The 19,488-nt window shown below is 54.4% G+C and overlaps 1 protein-coding gene across 5 annotated transcripts; it reads right to left on the bottom strand.

The window, feature by feature from the left end:
• Nucleotides 1-1,963: 1,963 nt before the first annotated feature.
• SNCB (synuclein beta) lies at nt 1,964-12,376 on the bottom strand. 5 transcript variants are annotated; one of them, XM_055113042.2, is made up of 6 exons: nt 12,073-12,368; nt 11,327-11,456; nt 8,518-8,547; nt 8,183-8,301; nt 2,971-3,060; nt 1,964-2,600 (listed from the first exon to the last, which is right to left on the bottom strand). In XM_055113042.2, the coding sequence occupies exons 2-6, from the start codon at nt 11,445-11,447 to the stop codon at nt 2,568-2,570; spliced, it is 393 nt and encodes a 130-aa protein (XP_054969017.1). In that variant the 5' UTR covers nt 11,448-11,456; nt 12,073-12,368; the 3' UTR covers nt 1,964-2,567. The 5 variants fall into 5 exon arrangements, with proteins under 5 accessions (XP_054969017.1, XP_003806890.1, XP_008956300.2 ...); XM_003806842.6 differs by having other exon boundaries at nt 8,506-8,547; nt 12,073-12,361; XM_008958052.4 differs by lacking the exon at nt 1,964-2,600 and having other exon boundaries at nt 2,869-3,060; nt 12,073-12,376.
• Between the last annotated feature and the right edge of the window lie 7,112 nt (nt 12,377-19,488).

The raw sequence follows: 19,488 nt of genomic DNA on the forward strand, positions 1-19,488 counted from the left end.
AAGCGTTTCATGGATATACTGGGCACTTGGGAAATGGCTTGGTCCCTGTCACCAGAGAGAGTCCATGAGATGCGTGGGCTCTCACATGCACACGGTCAAGGCTTCTGACACGAGGCTGGTATCTTGGCTAACACTTCTAGGCCTGTGCCTGGAATGCATTGACCCTGGCAGATGAGAACACTGGTCTCTGAGCAGAACCATTCTCAGTGGGACCAGGTGTGAGGGTTGGCACCCAGGAAGCAGGAATGAATCTCCCCACAAGCCAGATGGCAAACCTGGTTTTGGCGTTTAAAAATGGGGATCAGGTGCTGGTAGCTGGATTGGAGGCGGCAAACTCAGTCTTTAGGGGCCACGCAGTGCATGAAAATGAGTGAAGTGGATGGGTGTGATACAAAAGGAGGGGAAGGGACTGTGACCAACTGGAAGTGTGTCCAGCCTAAAGGCATTCAAATTTTACAATTTTAAAACCTTGTGCTCGCAAATCAAACATATCTACAGGCCAAATTCAGCCTGAGGGCCACGAGTTTGCAATCCCCACGGATTGTGGGTTGTGAGTAGCATCTTAATTCAACCAAAAGGGATCTGGAGTTCCTGGCATCCTCATGTAAGTGACTCAGAGAATCCAAGCCCACCGGTTTGTTCCCCCCCCCCGCCACCCCACACGCCTCACGTCTGCCAGCTGCCTCCTACTTCCGGAAATAAAGGTCCCTACCCTGCGGGCCAAGGTGACCTGAGCAGAACGGTCTCCCGCAGCGTTCAAGGCCTTCTTCCCAGCTTGGCACCCCCAACAACTCAGGGAAAGAGGAGGCGCTAACACTCGGGGGCTAACTGAATAGAGCAACCTTCTTCCAGCTAGAGGCTGGAGGGCGGCGAGGCAGTCTTGCGGCACGAATTGAGGTCGCACCGAGGTTTAGAATAGGGCAGGGTCTTGCGCAGGCGAGTTTGGGGGCCTCTGCGGCATAGCCACGCCAAGATCCAGTCCGGGTGGGGGCGGGGCCTCTGCAGGACGGGGCGGGGCCTCGGTGCAAGCGCGGGGAGAGGGCCTCTGCGGCAAGAGGGCAGGGGCGGGGCCTCGCGCAGGGACTGCCTATGCCAATAAAGGCAGCGCATGGGGGGCGGTGCCTCTGCGCGGAGCCAGCAGTATCTCCGCCCCCATCTTTCTCACTCTGAGGCGGTGTTGGGGGCCCCCTAGTGCTGATCCTGATCCGCTCAAGGCTCCCGGGCGGCATCCCAGACCTCTGCGGGCCCTCGCCCACCTCAAACTTTCGGCCTCAAACATTCCGGCGCCTTCGTGGGGGTGGGAGGGTGGAGCACCGGAGGCCAGGGCTCTGCTGGCTGCAGGGGCAGTTGCCCACTTCCCTTCCCTTTAGACAAGTTTTTCTGCTTTGGGCAGGTGCGCGCGGGGCTTTGTGCGTGTCCACGTTCTGGAGTAGGAGAGGTCTTTCAGCGCTCGAATGGGAGCGCGCTGGTCTGCACGTGTTGGCCAGCGTGCATGCACGCGTGTTTGCACGCTCGCGCGGCCAGAGTGTGCACACTCGGGTTCGCGCATATGGACCCACGGACAGGCAGCGGGTCCGCACGTGAGTGGGCATCGGCGCGCCTGCGCTACCTGTGCGGCCAGTTGTGAGCCCTTCCGCCCCAACGCTGCGACGGCATGGGGCTTCCCTAGATCCTGCACTCCCAGCTGGCACTTTAGGGACTAGCAGGAGGCGCCCGAGGCCACCTTCCCGCCTCCCAGCCAACTGCGTGTCCCAGCCCCGGGGGCACCCTCCCCGACCTGCCATCCGGGGGACAGAGTGGGAGATGGAGACGCGAAGCCAGAGGTGGCCAGTCTTGTACCTGGGCTGTGTGTGCCAGACCCCAAAGAGCACAGAGGGGTAGGCTGGGACCTGGAAGACCCGCCGCCACGTGTCGCCCCCACCCGGCGCCCAGCCCAGCCCAGCCCTGCCGGTGCGGCTCTGGCTACAGACAGATTAGCTTTATTCATGGACTCTCGGGGGGCGGCCGGGCCCACCCGCCCGGGACACGCTCACATGGGGGGGATGGGGACTCTCCATGCCACAATCACAACACACGACGCCCGCGTTCGGACCGGGCCGGCTGGGATGGGGGGCGGGGGACATGGCACAGCCTGGCTCCTGGTTTTGGTTAAAAAAAAAAAAGGTTCTCGAGGTTAATGGGAGTCGGGAGGGGTGCTCTGGGGCTGCCCGGGGGCCGCTTGGAGAGCCACTGTCGGGGATCGGGGAGGAGCCGTCGCTCGGATCTTCGTTTAAAAACACATAGAACATGCTACATCCGCGCAGACGCTGGATGGGAGGAGGCAACACTGGAGGGGCGAGGCTCCCAGCCGCGGCCGCAACCCTGGCCCTGTCCACGCCCCGGGGTTGGACGCGGGCGGGTAGGACAGACAGATGGACAGACACTAACACAGGCTCCGAGGGAGTTGCCTCAGAGCGGAAGGAAGATCTCGTGATTGGGGAGAAGGAGTCAAAGGACAGCCCTGGCTCTGGGGGGCGGGGCAGGGACAGGGACAGAATTGTGCTGCTGGTGGGGGCTCTCCTGGGCCCCTACGCCTCTGGCTCATACTCCTGATATTCCTCCTGCATCACCGGGATGGGGGTGGAGTAGAGAAGAGCAAAAAGGAGGAGGAGTTTGAGACCAAGTGGCCAAGCCCTGGCCCAAGAACCCTCTCCCTCAAGGAGGAATAGCACATTCCCCTTTTCCTGGGCAGGGGAGGAGCCTGGAAGTTGGGGACAACAGAGAATTCTTGGGCAGGTGTGCCTGGGGCCCAGCGCTAGACCCTATCTGCCCTCTCCTCCCTGCTCCCACCTCCTGGGGCCTGGGTTCTAGAAGAGGGATGTCAAGCTCCCTGGCCCAACCATGTCATGCCAGGGATGTCCCACCCCAGCTAGGGACGGCAGCAATCATCCTGGATTCCCAAAGTCCCGCCCAGCCCTGCTGCCCCCTCACCTGGGGTGGGTCCTCATAACTCTCCCCTTCTGGCTCCATCAGGGGCTCAATCAGTGGCTCCTCAGCAGCTTCCTGGGCCACTTCCTCTGGCTGTGGGCAGAAAAGGTCAGGACTCGTGAGGACAGCCAGGATGCCCCCCAAATTCCCACACTGGTAAGCTTTGGGTGGGTTGGAGTGGGGAAGGCTAGGGTGGGTTGGCAGAGCAAGGATAATTTCTAATTCAGTTATTTATTTGGAGTGCCTTGGAAGTGGGATGGAGGTGAAGGGGGAAATTCCCCCGAATCACAGTTGAAGTGGCAGTATGGAGTGGGAGCTGGCTCTCCACACCGCTCCCCCAATGCCTGGCAGCCTCCGCACTTCCACCATTTGGGTACTCAGTCACCAGCTTATGCCTCATCCTTTGTGTCAGGCTCTGTGCTGGGCATCGGGACCCCAGAGATAACCCTCAGGCTCCCCTGGGCTGAAGGGAGCTGGAGGCTCAGGGACAGGGCTGGGCAGGGGCTCTGAGCCATTCCCCCGCCACCTTCCACTCATCCCTCCCCCGGGCCCTGTGTGGCCTCGTTTCTTCAGCTGTTGCTATTTTAAGATAAGCTGGAAGCCACAGCTCGTGGTGTTGCTTGGATGTGTGAGCTAAGACTCTCCCCTCCCCGCTGCGTCTGCTGCCCAGACAGGCGCAGACCAGCGGGCATGCATGTGGGCGGGCTGCCAGACACATGGCCAGCCACCTGCAGGTGACCACATATATGTGAACAAACACGGGACTGAGCTGGCTACACACACAAGCACACGCGATAGCTTAGGATCCATGCACAGCCTGTGCAGTGCCTCATGTGGGGCTGGCACACACCTGGGATCCCGGAGCATTGGTGCTGGGGAAAGCCTGCCCTGACCACATCTGCACCCTGGGTGTCCCAGCTCCATCCAGGCAGCGTCAGCTCCTTCACATTACCTGTCTAAGTGGGCCCTGTGGGCACATGAGTTTCCAGCTCCTGACCTGGCTCATTTCCCCACTGCACAGATGGGTATGCCAAGGCCCAGGAGGTGGGGAAATGTTAGTTTGCCCCCAAGTCACCCAGCTATGACCAGAACCCAGGGATGGAATGTAGTGCTAAAAATGCCAGCTTGATAGCTGGGCGCTGTGGTGCGTGCCTATAGTCCCAGCTACTTGGGAGGCTGAGGCAGGAGAATCGCTTGAACCCGGGAGGCGGAGGTTGCAGTGAGCCAAGATCGCGCCACTGCACTCCAGCCTAGGTAACAGAGTGAGACTCCATCTCAACAAAACAAAACAAAACAAAACAAAACAAAACAAAACAAGCCAGCTTGAGCACATTGTTTGGAAACAACCCAAATGTCCAACATCAGTAGAATGGATGTGTGCCTTGTGACCTAACGACACAATGGAATACTACACAACAAGAATGAAGAACAACAATGCATACAAGAGCAGGGCTGAGTCTCACAAGCTTCCTGATGAATGGAGGAAGCCAGATACAGAACAGAAGAGCATGGCCTTCATGATGACTTTTTTTTTTTTTTTTTTTTTTGAGACAGTCTCACTCTGTGGCCCAGGCTGGCATGCGGTGGTGTGATCTCGGCTCACCGCAACCTCAGCCTCCTGGGTTCCAGCGATTCTCCTGCCTCAGCCTCCCAAGTAGCTGGGATTACAGGCATGTGCCACTGCATCTGGCTAATTTTTGTATTTTTAGTAGAGATAGGGTTTCGCCATGTTGGTCAGGCTGTTCTCAAACTCCTGACCTCAGGTGATCTGCCCACCTCGGCCTCATGCCTGGGATTACAGGCATGAGCCACTGTGCCCAGCCTCATGATAACATTTACAAGAAGTCAAAAAACACCCAACTAGTGTTGTGCTGATAGAAGCCAGGAAGCAAGGCCAGGCATAGTGGCTCACGCCCGTTACCACTCCCAGCATTTTGGGAGGTCAAGGTGGGCAGATCACTTGAGGTCAGGAGTTTGAGACTAGCCTGGCCAACATGGTGAAACCCATCTCTACTAAATATACAAAAATTAGCTGGGCATGGTGGTGCATGCCTGTAGTCTCAGTTACTCAGGAGGCTGAGGCAAGAGCATTGCTTGAACCCAGGAGGTGAAGGTTTCAGTGAGCTGAGATTGTGGCACTGCACTCCAGCCTGGGCAACAGAGCGAGACTCCGTCTAAAAAAAAAGTCAGAAAGCAGTTCCCCTTGGAGGGTGATAGGCAGGGCCAGGACTGAGGGGAGGTGGGTGAGGCTCCTGCAGTGTAGATGTTAGGGAGGCCTGGCCGCCGTCTCCTGGCCATGCAAGTGAGACTCCATGAGTGAGTGCCCCAGACACCTCTTTTGTCTCCCCCTAGTCCTGGCCCTGGGGATAGGAACTGGAAGGGGTCACAAGGTGGGGTCCTGGGGGGTAGTGTTCTGTCTCGAGCTGGCTACTGGTTACAAGGGGAGTTCCCTTTGTGAACATTTCATGGAGCTGCCAGTTTTCCGCATGTACATTGTACTTCAATAAAAAGTTCACTTAAAAAAAAACCCATAGCCTGTAATCCCAGATACTTGGAGGGCTGAGGCAGGAGGATTGCTTGAGCCCAGGAGTTCAAGACCAGCCTGGGCAACATAGCAGGACCCCATCTCAGAAAACAAACAAACAACCCCAGCCTGGCCACCTGGTAGCTACCTGGCATCAGGCAAGTCATTTTGCTTCTAATCTCAGCAGCCTTGCATGGGAAACGAGGCTGGTGAGGATTCCATGATGATGGATGGAAAGCATGCTCGAAGCAGAGAGTCTCAGAAATGCAGACCATGGGCCTGCATGAGTCCCCCATGCCGCTGGTGGCCCAAGGGACTGTTGTCTGTGTTATAACTCTATGATCTTGGGCTCCCTTGGGAGGGTAGCCTTGAGGCGTCAACAAGCACCAGTAGGAGAAAGGTGACCAGAGAGAAATGATTCTGTGCAAACACCCATCACAGCCTGGGGCTAACAGGCTGAACCTGCCTCTCTTTTGCACCCCAGCTCGCAGCACTAGGACTGGCCCTGTGCCATCACCAAGCGACCCCAGTGACATGGCCTAAGCTTATCCTCCTGACCACCTTATAAGGGAGGCAGGCAGGAACTGGGGTCTTGGGCAAGTGACTTCACTTCTCTAAACCTCAGTCTCTTCATCTGTAAAACGGGCTGGTTATGGTGCCACATTGGGAAGAGTCAATGAGTTAGTTCATCTAGAGTCAAACATCTAGGACAGTGCCTGCTCATGAAAGAGATCAGTGAATGGAAGTGATTATTGGTAACATGATTATAAGAAATGGGAAGTCATGGCCAGGCGCAGTGGCTCATGCCTGTAATCCCAGCACTCTGGGAGGCTGAGGCAGGTGGATCACCTGAGGTCAGGAGATCGAGACCAGCCTGGCCAACATGGTGAAACCCCGTCTCTACTAAAAATACAAAAAATTAGCCGGGTGTGGTAGCGGGTGCCTGTAATCCCAGCAACTTGGGAGACTGAGGCAGGAGAATTGCTAGAATCCAGGAGGCAGAGGTTGCAGTGAGCCAAGATCGTGCCATTGCACTCCAGCCTGGGCAACAAGAGCAAAACTCCATCTCAAAAAAAAAAAACAACAAAAACAAATGGGAAGTCATACAGATAGTAAAATGCAGAGACAGGGCTTGAACTAGAACTTCTGAGTCAAGATCCTGACTTCCAACAGTGGAAGGAACCAACTGTGCAAAATGACAGGAGTGGAGGGCAGCGTGGGGTCTCCCACAGCCTGGTGGATGCACTCATGCTGAACGTACACTGATCACCCAAACCAGACGCTGCAGAAGGAGCCCCCATCCCCATGGAGGCAGGGTCTGCACGTGTCCATGGACAGACACAGAGCATTCACAGCGAATGCCTGCACACACATGTCATGGGGGGTCCACTTCCAGGCACACCTGTGGTCACAGGATCCCCTGCAGGCAGACCCAGACTGCTTGCGTGATCATGTGGCCACAATCTCTTGCGGGGCATTCACTGTATGCAAACCCAGCTCTTTATATCCATGGTTCTCATAGTATGCTCCCTGGAACTGCGGCATCAACCTCACCCGGGTACTTGTTAGAAATGCAAATCCTCCAGCCCCACCTCAGACCTACTGAATCAGAAATTCTAACGATGGGGCCAACAATCTGTATTTTAACCTGGCCTCTTGGTGATTGATACACACTCAAGCTTTGAGAATATCTAATCTATATTATCTCCAATCTGCATGAGATTCCTATTGTGTTCACTCGCATTTTACAAGTCAACTATCAAGTTCAGAGACATGGTGGGAACTGCCCAGGGTCACACAGCCAGGAAGTAGTGGAGTTAGGATTCAAACCCAGCTGAGGTTGGGGGTAGGTGGGTTCAGAGCTCACAACTCTTAACCCCCTCTTATCAGGGGGTCCTAGTAGGGGGATCTGTCTCCATGCACAGATGAGTGGTTCCCAGGGCTCCCCTGGGGAAACACAACTGCACAGATCACACCCACCCCAGCACAGCTCCCACCTGCTCCAACCTGCCTCAGGGCCTTGGTACTCGCTGTTCCTACAGCCTGAAATTCGCTTCCCACACATCTCAAGGCTGCCTCTCTCATCCCTTGGGTGTCAGCTCAAATGGTTCTTCCTCAGAGAAGTCTTCCCAGCCAAAATAGCCCTCTCACCCCTTGCCTGTCTGTCCCATCGCCCTCTCTGTCTTTTCTCTGTAGCACTTATCCCCGCGGAAAGCATCCTGCCTGCTGGCTTGCGTTTTACTATCTTCTCCCACTACAGTGTCAGCTGCAGGAACGTAGGAACCTATTCACTGCGGCAGCCTCTACAACAGTTCCTCTCTGGCATGGATATTTGTTGAATGAAAAGAAATGAATGAACAATCATTGACACATGCAGACGTGGCCAGAAGTCATCTGGGTCACGCTGGCAAGCAGGATACACGCAGACAGCCAGGTCTGGGTCCCCATCACCGGGAGCATTACACCCATGCACGCCTTTATTCAGTTACATTCTGAGCTGAGTCTAGCACGGGCCTGCAGGATGGGAGGCAAAGTGGCTTGTGTTCCAAGCTGGTGGCAGGATTAGGGGGGCGGGGATGGTGACAGGTTTATTTGTGTGCCTGGTGTGTGTGTGTGTGTGTGTGTGTGTGTGTGTGTGTGTGTGTGTGTGTGTGTGTTTGCGTGCATGCGCGGGTCAGGAGGATCGCTTACCTTCAGATCAGTAGGGAATTCCTCCCTCTTCACCAGTCCTGTGGCTGCTGCGATGTTCCCTGCCCCAGAGAACACAGCTCCTCCCAGATGTGAGGCCTGTTCCTTGGTTTTTTCAGCCACTGGAGCAGGGAGGGGGTTGAGGAAGGGGTTTGGGAGCCAGGGGGAACCACTGATGCCCCGCCTTGTAGTATCCCAGGGCCTGCCCTCCCCACGGTGCATTCCCGCGGAAGCCTTAGGAGTCTCCCCCGCCCCCGCCCTCTGGTTCCCGGCCAGATCATCCGCCTAAGTGAGAGAAGGGGCTGGTGCCAGGGCTGGGCTGGTACCTGAAGCCACACCTTGTACCACACCTTCTCGGGTCTTGCTTCCTGCAGGGAGAAAAAGCGGCACATTTAAGGACTCTGTGCTGAGGGAACAGAAACTCCAGCACAGCATGGTGATTACAGAGTGGGCATCCCGGCCCCGTCACTGCCTCCTTGGGTCCCCACATCCTACAACCTGCACCCCCATGTTAACCCCCGTCTTATCACTGCACTGGGCCCCACACCTCTGTCTGCAAGGGTTGCAGTTCTCTCCCACCTGATGCGATACCCCACCCCTCTAGTGGATGTTGGCTGAGGGCCAGTGCTGTGTCAAGTCCTCTGCCTGCCCCGCTGCACTTCACTTTTCCCCAGCCCTGGGAGGCGGGTGCTGTTATTGTCCCTGTTTCAAGGATGGAAGCTCAGTGTGGGTTCCACCACTAGGAAGTGGCTGAACTGACATTCAAGTTCAGGCCTTTCTGACCCTAAAACTTCAGCTACCAACCACTCTAACAGCATGTAGCCCAGGATAGGAGGCAGGTGGGGGTGGGAGTAGGGGTGGAGCTGGGAGGCCACAAAGCCATGTATTTTGAAAGGTTCCCCTCGTGCCCCATGCACCACTGCCCATAGCCCACTGCCCCACTCCATTTCCTCTAAAGATTCTCTTCTCCTAACGAGGGTGCAAACCCCTTCTTCTGGCCAAAGTAGGAGGTGTCAGGCTCAGGGTGGGTCTAAAGGTGATGTGCAGATTGTAACTGGCACCCGTGGCATGGGCTGGGCCTTCCTCGGAGGGTAGCAACTTGATAACTTCAAAATGGCTGGGGGCCGCTGGGAAGGCCAGAGGGCCTGATCTGGGCTGGAGGATGAGAGCCGGAAACGGGGTGGGGAGTATCCCGTCTGACAATTTGGCAACACAAACAGTGATGGAGCCAGAACTGGGTGTCTAGGCAGACTGAGCCCAGCAGGGGGGTGGGGGAGAGGCTGGTGTGGGAAGACAGGGTTCTCAGGGCGAAGGCCAACCAGCACCCAGAGACAGGAGGGGCAGGCTGCATGCTCCCCTTTCACTCCTCCCACAAAACATCAGTTTCCACCTACTCTGTGCCAGGCCCTGGGCCAATCGCTCACTGTCTGAAGTGGGTAAGAGAAGAACAGATTCAGTTCCTGGACCTCAAGTAGTGGGGAGAGGACTTCCAGCCTCCAAGGACTGACTATGTGAGGAGGGAAGGGACACTGCCTGGGCCTTGAGAAATGGGGAACAGATGGACATCAGAAAGGAGATTGCAGAGGGTATCCCAGGCCCAGGGACCCACACAGACAAGGCAGAGCAATGTGCTTTCAGGACAGTCCATGTGCCAGGAGCCATGGGTGTGGTGGGAAACGTAGACTGAGGCAGGACCATGAAAGGCACTGAATGCCAGGGTACAGGGAGCCGAGGCTTTAACTTGTAGGAACTGGGGTCCATCAGGGGCTCCCAGGCAGAGGCAGGAGCAGGAAGTGCCAATCTAAGGGTAAGAGCAGCATGGCTTGGAGGGGCCAAGTCTGTTATCAGAGAGAGAGTGTCAGAGAGCCAGAGGCCAGCAGGAATGAAAGACCTTGGGGAGGAGGCAGGAGGGAGGCCAGAGCTGGGATCAAGCAGCCATGCACTTTAGCCTTCTCCCGGTCTCCATTGCCACCGCCCTCGCCCCTGCCACCCTCATCCTGTGGCCTCATCAGGCCTCCCTGCAGTTGTTCTGTCCCCAGAGGCCCAAGTGACCATTCTAAACTAATCACATCATGGCAGTCCTTTGCTTACAATCTCTCATGGCCATCATAACAACGTTTTGCCCTGGCCTGCAAAGGGCCCTCGTGAACTGTCTCCTGCCCATCGCTCTGACCTCACCTCCTACCACTACTTCCTGCCCTGCCCCCAGCTCACCCCAGGGCCTTTGCACCTGGCTTTTCTGCAGCCCTGCCCCCCCCTCTTATTACTCAGGGATGAGGCATTCTCTTCGGAGAGCCACTGGATGTCAACTCGCACTGCTGAAATGCTCTGTATCACCATCAGGAGATCAGGAACCATTCTTTCCTGTTCACTGTGAAACCCCAGCATCCGCAGGATGCCTGGCACATAGTAAGTGGACACAAAATATTTTTCAAATGGCCACAATCCAAATATGCCACGACCCTGGGCAAGTTATCCAACCCTGGCCTTTCTTCTGATACCAGCCGGTGGTTGCAAGGAAAGTGGATGGGGAAGAGAGCTGGCAAATGTAAAACCACAAGAGTCGTGATGCAGGTGGACCTGGAACGAAACTCAACTCGGCCTTGGAGGTGCTGGAGGGAGGCGCCACAAGGGGAGGGGTGGGGCTTCAGAATCTATAAAGCTCCGTTCAAACTCCAGCTTCAGCATTTACCAGCTGCTGACCTTGGGCAAGGTACTTAGATCTCTGGGAAGCCCAGTTTCCCTTATCTGTAGAATGGGCCGGAGCGTTACATGAGGAAATGGATATTATGACATTTTACCCAGTACTTGGCATACAGAAAGTGTTCAACACCAGATAACTATTAATAATGGTTATTATTAATAACCATTATAAGAAATGGAGGCTGTCTGCTTTCATCACTGCACCGGTCCCCGGCCTTTCAGCTGGAGCCCCCCACCTCATCAGCCCGCCCCGTGTCCCCATTTCCGGATACAGACCCAGGCTTCTATGGGCTGGCTATGTCCCCTGTGACCCCTGCTGACCTCGCCCCATCTGCTGACTCATATTCTCCTGCCCAGAACCCCTCTCCCCGGGACCCGGCCCCAGCTCCACACTCTTGGGGGACCCCCAGCCCTGCAGCCCCAGAAACCCCGCCCCTCGCCCACCGACGTAGAGGACGCCCTCCTTGGTCTTCTCCGCCGCCTCGGTGACCCCCTGCTTGGTTTTCTCCGCGGCTGCCACAACGCCCTCCTTGGCCATGGACAGGCCCTTCATGAACACGTCCATCCTGGCGGCCTGGGGAGGGCGATACACGGGCACCGGTGCACTGACCCCGCACTCTCACCCCAGCCCCTCCCGCGAGACGCAGGTGACCCCCTACTCCCGAGACCGCGGCGCCCTTCTGGACCCTGAGCCCCCTCCCGCTTTCCCCTCATCCCACCCCACTCCCCAGTGCGAAGCCTCAGGGCCGCGGAGAGTCCTAGCGTCCTTGAAACCCGGGGACGCGGGAGGGGCCACTGCCTCGGTTATCCGGGCCCTGCAACCTGCAGCCCCGTCGAACCGGAGTGCTGGGTTCGGCGCGAAGATCCAGGACCCGCCTGTACACGCACGGCACAGTCACACGGTCATGCACACAAACATACACCACGGACAAGCTCACGTGCACACACAGGACACGCAGACGCTCCAACGCGCACGAATACCCCGACCCACACGAGCGCGGACATACGTCCCCACAGCCGCCCGGGCGGCTGCAAACACCGGAGCATACTCACATACTCCGCGGTGCACATTGCCGCGCATCCCCCGGATCCCCCTCCATTTTCCATCCCCTTCCCCAGCTCCCTCCTGCCGCCCCAGTCCCCTCTCCATCCTCATCCCGTTCCCCATCCCCGGCGCGCGGCCGCCTCACCTGGATGCGGGGCCGGGGCTGGGGATGGAGCGGCGGCTGCGGCGGGCGGACGCGGGGGCTCCGCTAGGCCAGGCCGGGGTGGACTAGGGGCCGGAGGGGGGATAGGGCCGGGGTCAGGCGCTCGGGTCGCGGGTCCTGAGCAGGAGCGCAGCAGTGCCCGGGTCTCGGGTTTGTAGCCTGCCACCGCTCGTTCCTCGCGCCCTGCGAGCTCGCGCGCTCCGGCTCCGGCTCCGGCTCCGGCGCTGCGGCAGCTCTGAGCTCAGCACTCCCCCTGGCGGCCGCGCCGCCCCTTCGGCCTGACTGACAGGGGGCGGGGAGGGTGACAGCACGTAGCCGATGAGCCTCCCGGGGCGGGCCCGGGACGCGCCCCTGGGGGCCCCGGCCGGCCGTAAGACTCGCGTAGTCTGTTGGGAGTTGGGGGAGGGGGACAATGCGGCGTGTGAAGAGTGGGGAAGAAATCACGCGACTGGATTTGGAGTTCTGCTGGGCTCGAATCTCAGCTGTGCTTTTTATTAACCGTGGGACCTTGAGCTACTCAGCTCTCCTTTCTGAATGACAGTTTCCTCCTCTGTAAAACAGGAATGGTTAATTCAACGAATGTTTACTGAGCGCTTAGACCAGTGGTGCAGGTTTAAGGCTGGAGGCAGCGGAAAAGGAAAACAAGGTTCCTGGTCTCGGGAAGCTTACCATGGGGGTGTCTGTACGCGTGTGTGTTCGTGCGCTCAGTGGTGGAAGACAGGACAGAAAATAAACGGATCAACATCCAAAGCAACAAGGTCATTACAGCTTGTAAGTTGTGAAGGTAACGGTGATGTAACACGGGGACTAGAGGAGGCGTGCTTGAGACAGCGTGCTCAGGGAAGGCCTCTACCAGCAGGTGAATTGTAGCAGAGACTCCAGAGAGGCACCATGACACCACGATGGGTGAGGACAAGATCCATAGAGAGTGCAAGTGCAAAGGCTCCAAGGCAGGGCTGTGCTGACAAAAGACAGCGCAGGTGGAGAACAAAACCACTTTTTTGTGTGCTTACGGTGGGGACTGTCAAAATGATCACAGAATGCCAGGCACACAGTAGGCCCTCAGTTGGTTCTATGATAGAATTATGCCCAAGAAGCTGTAGTATCCCAGAGGAAAGGGACTCTGACAACTTAGGGGAGTCAGGAAAGGACATAAAAAAGAGGTGACACCTGAACTGTGGCCTGACAGGAAGGGGAATATTTCATCGAGCAGGCTAGGGAGAAAGAGAATTGTAGGCTGTGGGTACAGCATGGGCAAAGGCACTGTGGCCAGAAATGCAGGGTGTGTAAGTGACAGGTAATTAGGTGAGGGGGCCACCAGCAGCCAGACTGAAAAAAAAAAAAAGAAAAAGAAAAAACCCAACCAACCAACCAACCAAACAAAAAACATTCACAGGCCGCTGGTAGAACTGCAAATTGGCGCAGACATTTTGGAAGGCAATCTGGCAGTGTTTACCAAAAGCATAAATGCATGCGCCTTTGGAGCCAACAGTTCCCCTTCCAGGAATTGATCTCATGCGACTGTAGTCATACATGCACACAAAGATATCTGTGCAAGGATGTTCACTGTAGCATGTTTTTTTGTAGCGAAAAACTGAAAATGATCATCTATACAGGACTGGCTAGCTAACTGTGGCACGTCCACCCAGTGCAATGCCACACTGTGGTTGGCAAAGATGAGCTAGACCCATGTGTGCTGACATGGGAGTGTGCCAAGATGTGGTGGTAAGTGTGAGAAGCAAGGTGCCAAACTGGAATGTGTGGAATGAGCCAATTTTGATACAAAGGGAATTATATTTTATGTATAAGTATTTATAATTTTCTATGTGTCAAATATATATTTTATACTAACATATACATACTTATCACATACTATATACGTTATACACAGACACCTTATATACAAACATACACATATTTATGGCTAGATATACAATTCTTTTTTCTTTCTTGTTTTTTTGAGATGGAGTCTCCCTCTGTCGCCCAGGCTGGAGTGCAGTGGTGCAATCTTGGGTTACTGCAACCTCCACCTCCAGGGTTCAAGCAATTCTCCTGCCTCAGCATCCCAAGTAGCTGGGAGTACAGGCATGTGCCACCACACCCAGCTAATTTTTGTATTTTTAGTAGAGACAGGTTTTCACCATGTTGGCCAGGCTGGTCTCGAACTCCTGACCACAAGTGATCCGCCCACCTAGGCCTCCCAAAGTGCTGGTGTTATAGGCATGAGCCACCTCACCTGGCCACACCTCTGTAATAATTTCTGAGAAAACTGTTAAAGGGAGTTGCACCTAGGAAATGGGACTGAGAGGGTTCAGGGAAGGAAGTTTCACATTCCATTGCCTTCCTTACTGGTGCTGTTTGATTATTTTCCCTTGGGTAGTATTTTACTTGTGTTATTTTAAGAACTAGCATGGAGGGTACCTGCAATTATTTTTGGTCTCTCAGCATTAAAATTGCCCCCTTCCCATGTTTAGAGGGGTCCCCCACCTTCTGAGGCAGAACCCACCTTCCCCTCTGAGAGATGACTATGCCAGATAATTGCTTTCTCAGTCTTCCTTGCAGCCAGGACATGTGACTGACAGGTGCAGCTCCAGACTTGGGACCTGAAGCTAGTCCCAGGAAGCAGCAGGGAAGCGGAGGGCGGGGTGGGGGGAGGGGTGTGTTCTGGTGTGGAAAAGTGGTGGTGGCAGCTCCTGCCAAGGACCATTGGCAGCAGTGACACTCACTGTGGGAGTGTCCAACACCAACAGGACAAGCTGCACTGTCCATGCCCAGCCATGGCATCGGGATTCTTCATAGGTCTGCCTGGTAGTGGGATTTGGGACATCATTTCAGGCTGTGTGGTCTCCAGCGTGGATTTTCTAGCTATCCTGGAGATTATTTGAGCTGTCCAGTTTTTTTGTTTTTTTTTTTTAAAGAGATAAGGTTTCACTGCATCACCCAGGCTGGAGTGCAGTGGCACAGTCAATCATAGCTTACTGCAGCCTCGAACTCCTGGTCTCAAGCGATTCTCCCATCTCAGCCCTTTCAGTAGATGAGACTACAGGTGCGTGCCACCATGCCAGGCTAATTTAAAAAATATTTATTATTTGTTTGTGATTTACTTATTTATTTTTCGTAGAGACGGGGTATTTGTTTGTGATTTACTTATTTATTTTTTGTTGAGACGGGGGTCTCACTAGGTGGCCCAGGCTGGTCTTGAACTCCTGGCCTCAAATGATCCTCCCACCTCAGCCTACCAAAGTGCTGGGATTACAGGTATGAGCTATTGTACCTGGCCCATGAGCTGCCCAGTATTTAATAAACTCCTTATTTGCTTAAATCACCCAGAAGTGATTTCTGTGGCTTGGGATTAAGAACTCCTGATGCCAGAGTACAAGATAAAGAAAGATGAAGGAGGATGGAGGAGCGGGGAGAAGGAGGAAGAGAGAAAGAAGATGAAATGAAGCGTGTCTGAACTTCAGATCACAGGAAACAAGAAGTCACTGAAGGATTTTAAGCACAAGAGACCTAATGAGATTTGCATTTTATGGGGCCAAACGGAGGTGGGTTGGAGGAGGATAAGGCTGGCTGTAGAAAGATCAGTAGGAGGCTGGGGCAGACTCCAGAGGAGGGACAAGGACGCCTGAACTACAGAAGCCAGGGTGACGCTGGAGCAGGGCTGGAAGGAGAGACGTGAACATCACTTGGGAGTAACTTATTAGGTGTTATGGGAGAGGGAGAAGGACAAGTCGAGGAAGATTCCCAGGTTTCTGGTTTGGACAATGGGGTGAGTGATGTTGCTGCAAAATGAAATAGGCATTGAGGGGGTGGAGCAGCTTGGTGGGGGGATGATGATGAGCTTGTCTGGGGGAATGACAGACAAGCTGGAGGAGGTGTCCAGCAGACACTAGGGTATCTGAGCCCAGAGCTCAGGAAAGCACTCCAGGCTGGCTTCAGATGCAGATTTGAGCCACGGTGTACTCAGAATTCTTTAACAAATGGCACAAATGGCTCTCCAAGGTTGGGGCGGGAAAAGGGTAGGCGGGAAGGAACACCTAGATTTGTAGTTTGCCAATGTCCTTGGGGTAAAATACTCCCACCACAGTTGATTCCAAGCTGTCAGTGTGATGTCATTGAACAGAAAATTGGTTCAGTTATCTAGAATTTTCATGAGACAGATAACATAGATAAAAATAACCTTAAGAGCACAGATAATAGTAAAATAACTAGGAAGTTATGTGTTTTGAGTATTATCTATGTTTTTTAAACATAATGTAACTATAACTTTATATAATTTAATTTTTAACAATGTAATGGCTTTAACAACTGGCTCACACAATTCCTGAAGTTTTTTTTTTTTCGAGACGGAGTCTTGCTGTGATGCCCAGGCTAGAGTGCAGTGGCGTGATGTCGGCTCACTGCAACCTCTGCCTCCTGGGTTCAAAGGATTCTCCTGCCTCAGCCTCCTGAGTAGCTTGGATTACAGGCGCCCGCCACCACACCTGGCTAATTTTTGTATTTTTAGTAGAGACGGGGTTTCACCATGTTGGCCAGGCTGGTCTCGATCTCCTGACCTCGTGATCCGCCCACCTCAGCCTCCCAAAGTGCTGGGATTACAGGCATGAGCCACCATGCTCAGCCAGATTCCTGAAGTTTTAACAATTGTTCTTGTGAGCCAAGTGAGATCAGTGCCCCACTGGGTTTGGAGTCATTAGCATAGAGGTGGTGGCTGGAGCCATAGGGCTGAGTGTGATCGTCCGGGGGTGCATGGAGAGTGAAAAGAAGAGAGTGCCCAGAACAGACTCCTGAGGTGCTGCAAACTTCGGGGTGGCCAGAAGCAGAGGAACCTGGAGAAAGACTGAGAAGTCTCTGGCAGTGAGAAAGAAGGACAAGCTGAAGAGAGTGCACAGAGACCTTGGGGATAGAGGTCGACTAGGTAAATGCTAGAGGGAGGCCGAAGGAGACCAGCAGTGGAGAGTCTGCGACGGATGGGCAGCAAGTGGGTGGTTGGGGAGCTGAATAGCAGTGAGCGCAAAGAGGGAAGGGGCAGCAGGGGACAGCCTCCAGGAGAAAGTGACATTCGAGCTGGGTTTTGAAAGATGAGAAGGACTTTACAAGTGGTGGTGAGCATTCCCAGCAAGGGATCTAGCAGGTGGGACAGTCCAGAGTGTCGAGGTAACAGAAAATAGGTTAAATTCTGAGTCAGGCAGGAAGTTCGTTTGGCTGCTAGCACAGAAGCTTAGGCAAAGCAGGCATTTATTCTTTCACTTAAACAAGTCCAGTGGTGGGCAGTCCACAGGTGGTGTGATGGCTTCACAGTCATCAGGAACCCAGACTCCTACCTTTCTGGTGCACCATTCTTAGTACATGAATTTCATCCTCATGGCCCAAGATGGCTGCTGCAGCTCCTGCCATCATGTTGATGCAGACAGCAGGAAGAGGGGAGGTAGGGTAAAAAGAATATCTGCCAGTTGTCTTTTTCTTTCTTTCTTTCCTTTTTTTTTTTTTTTTTTTTTTTTTTTGAGACGGAGTCTAGCTCTGTTGCCCAGGCCTGAGTACAATGGTGTAATCTCGGCTCACTGCAACCTCTGCCTCCCGGGTTCAAGCTATTCTCTTGCCTCAGCCTCCTGAGTAGCTGGAACCACAGGCACATGCCACCATGCCTGGATAATTTTTGTATTTTTAGTAGAGATGGGGTTTCACCATGTTGGTTAGGCTGGTCTCGAACTCCTGACCTCAGGTGATCTGCCCGCCTCAGCCTCCCAAAGTGCTAGGATTACAGGCATGAGCCACCGTTCCCAGCTAGATTCACCAATTATTAGCATTTGCTACATTTTTCTCTCTTGCTCCGTATGTGCTTCCCTCAGAAGGGGGCACGGATACTGGGTCACCACTCTAGCAGGATGGATCCTTTCCCCCGCCACATACCCCTACCACCCTTTACAGCATGGGGTGGCAAAGCTCGGGCTCGTGGGCCTCCAGTGGCCAGTCCCTAAACCTGCGAGCCTCAGGAACTCTCACTGTTTCTGTTCTCTCTTTCCCCAGGAAATGGGCCTTTCCATTCTTTTCTTCCTCTCCCCTTCCTAGGAATGTACTAAGGACGATGACTCTGGAAGCTTCTGGGAAGGGAACATGGCAAAAGGTGGGAAAGGGTTTTAGAGAAGATCCTGGTTGGAGCAGCTGGAACAGAGAGTTCTCTTAAGCGGATCCTGGAGATTCCAGCCCCGCCTGGGTTCTGCAAAAATCCAGATGTGCCTTTGTAACTCTGTGTGTGGCGCCTGGCAGATTAAACATTTAGCAGCATTCCTGCTGTCCAGAGGCCTCAGAGTCCTGCAGGGCAGGCAGGACGGGAAGCTGAGAACAGGGAGGGGAACCGGGGACATTTACTGAACATCTGCAATGCGCCAAGTACTCCGTCCATTACGTCACGACGTCCTCACGGCAATCCTTCAAAGCAGGCATTTTCATTCCCATTTTACAGATAAGGGAATTGATACCCAGAGAGGGAAAGTCACTGGCCTTTGTTCTTTTCAATCAGTTTTCCCTGAGTGCCTACTGGGTGCCGATATCATTCCAGGTACAGGAGATGCAGCAGGAAATAAGACCAATGAAGCCCTTGCCCCTCTGGAACTCAGCATTCGAGTGGGATGGGGTAGACAATTCACAACTAGAAACCACAAAAGACGCTTCCACTGTGCTGCTCTTGTAAAAGTCGTCAGCGACACTCACTTTGCTAAATCTATTGACCAATCCTCCCTGCTCCCTCTGACTTCTGAGTACTTCCCATAAGCCAGACGCTGTTGTAGGCCCTGGGGACACAGCTGTGAACAAGAGAGGCCTTGGGGGCTGGGCGCGGTGGCTCACCCCTGTAAGCCCAGCACTTTGGGAGGCCGAGGTGGGCAGATCACCTGTGGTCAGGAGTTCGAGACCAGACTGGCCAACATGGTGAAACTCTGTCTCTATTAAAAACACAAAAATTATCCAGGTGTGGTGATGTGCTCCTGTAATTCCAGCTACTTGGGAGGCTGAGGCAGGAGAATCCTTTGAACCCAGGAGGCAGAGGTTACAGTGGGCTGAGATCGCGCCACTGTACTCCAGCCTGGACAACAGAGCAAGACTCCGTCTCAAAAATAAAAAGGCCTTGGGGACCTTGAGGAAGGCAAGTGATGAGTAAAATAAATCAGTAAAATGTATGGTGTGTCAGGAGGTGACAAATGCTGGGGGCAGTGAGGGAGGAGAAGCAGAGGAATTGCTGCACTGGGCTGAGGGGGGTTGGACAGTCACATACGATGGGCAGGGATCGCCTACCCTGAGAGAGGTTAGGAAGTGAGGGGACAGCCTCTGGAAGTCCTAAGGCAGGAGGTGGCTGGCACATCTGAAGATCTGCATGACTGAAGGCCACTGTGGCTGCAGCAG

The sequence above is a fragment of the Pan paniscus genome, chromosome 4 (genome assembly GCF_029289425.2).
Source record: "Pan paniscus chromosome 4, NHGRI_mPanPan1-v2.0_pri, whole genome shotgun sequence".
Classification (NCBI taxonomy): Eukaryota; Metazoa; Chordata; class Mammalia; order Primates; family Hominidae; genus Pan; species Pan paniscus.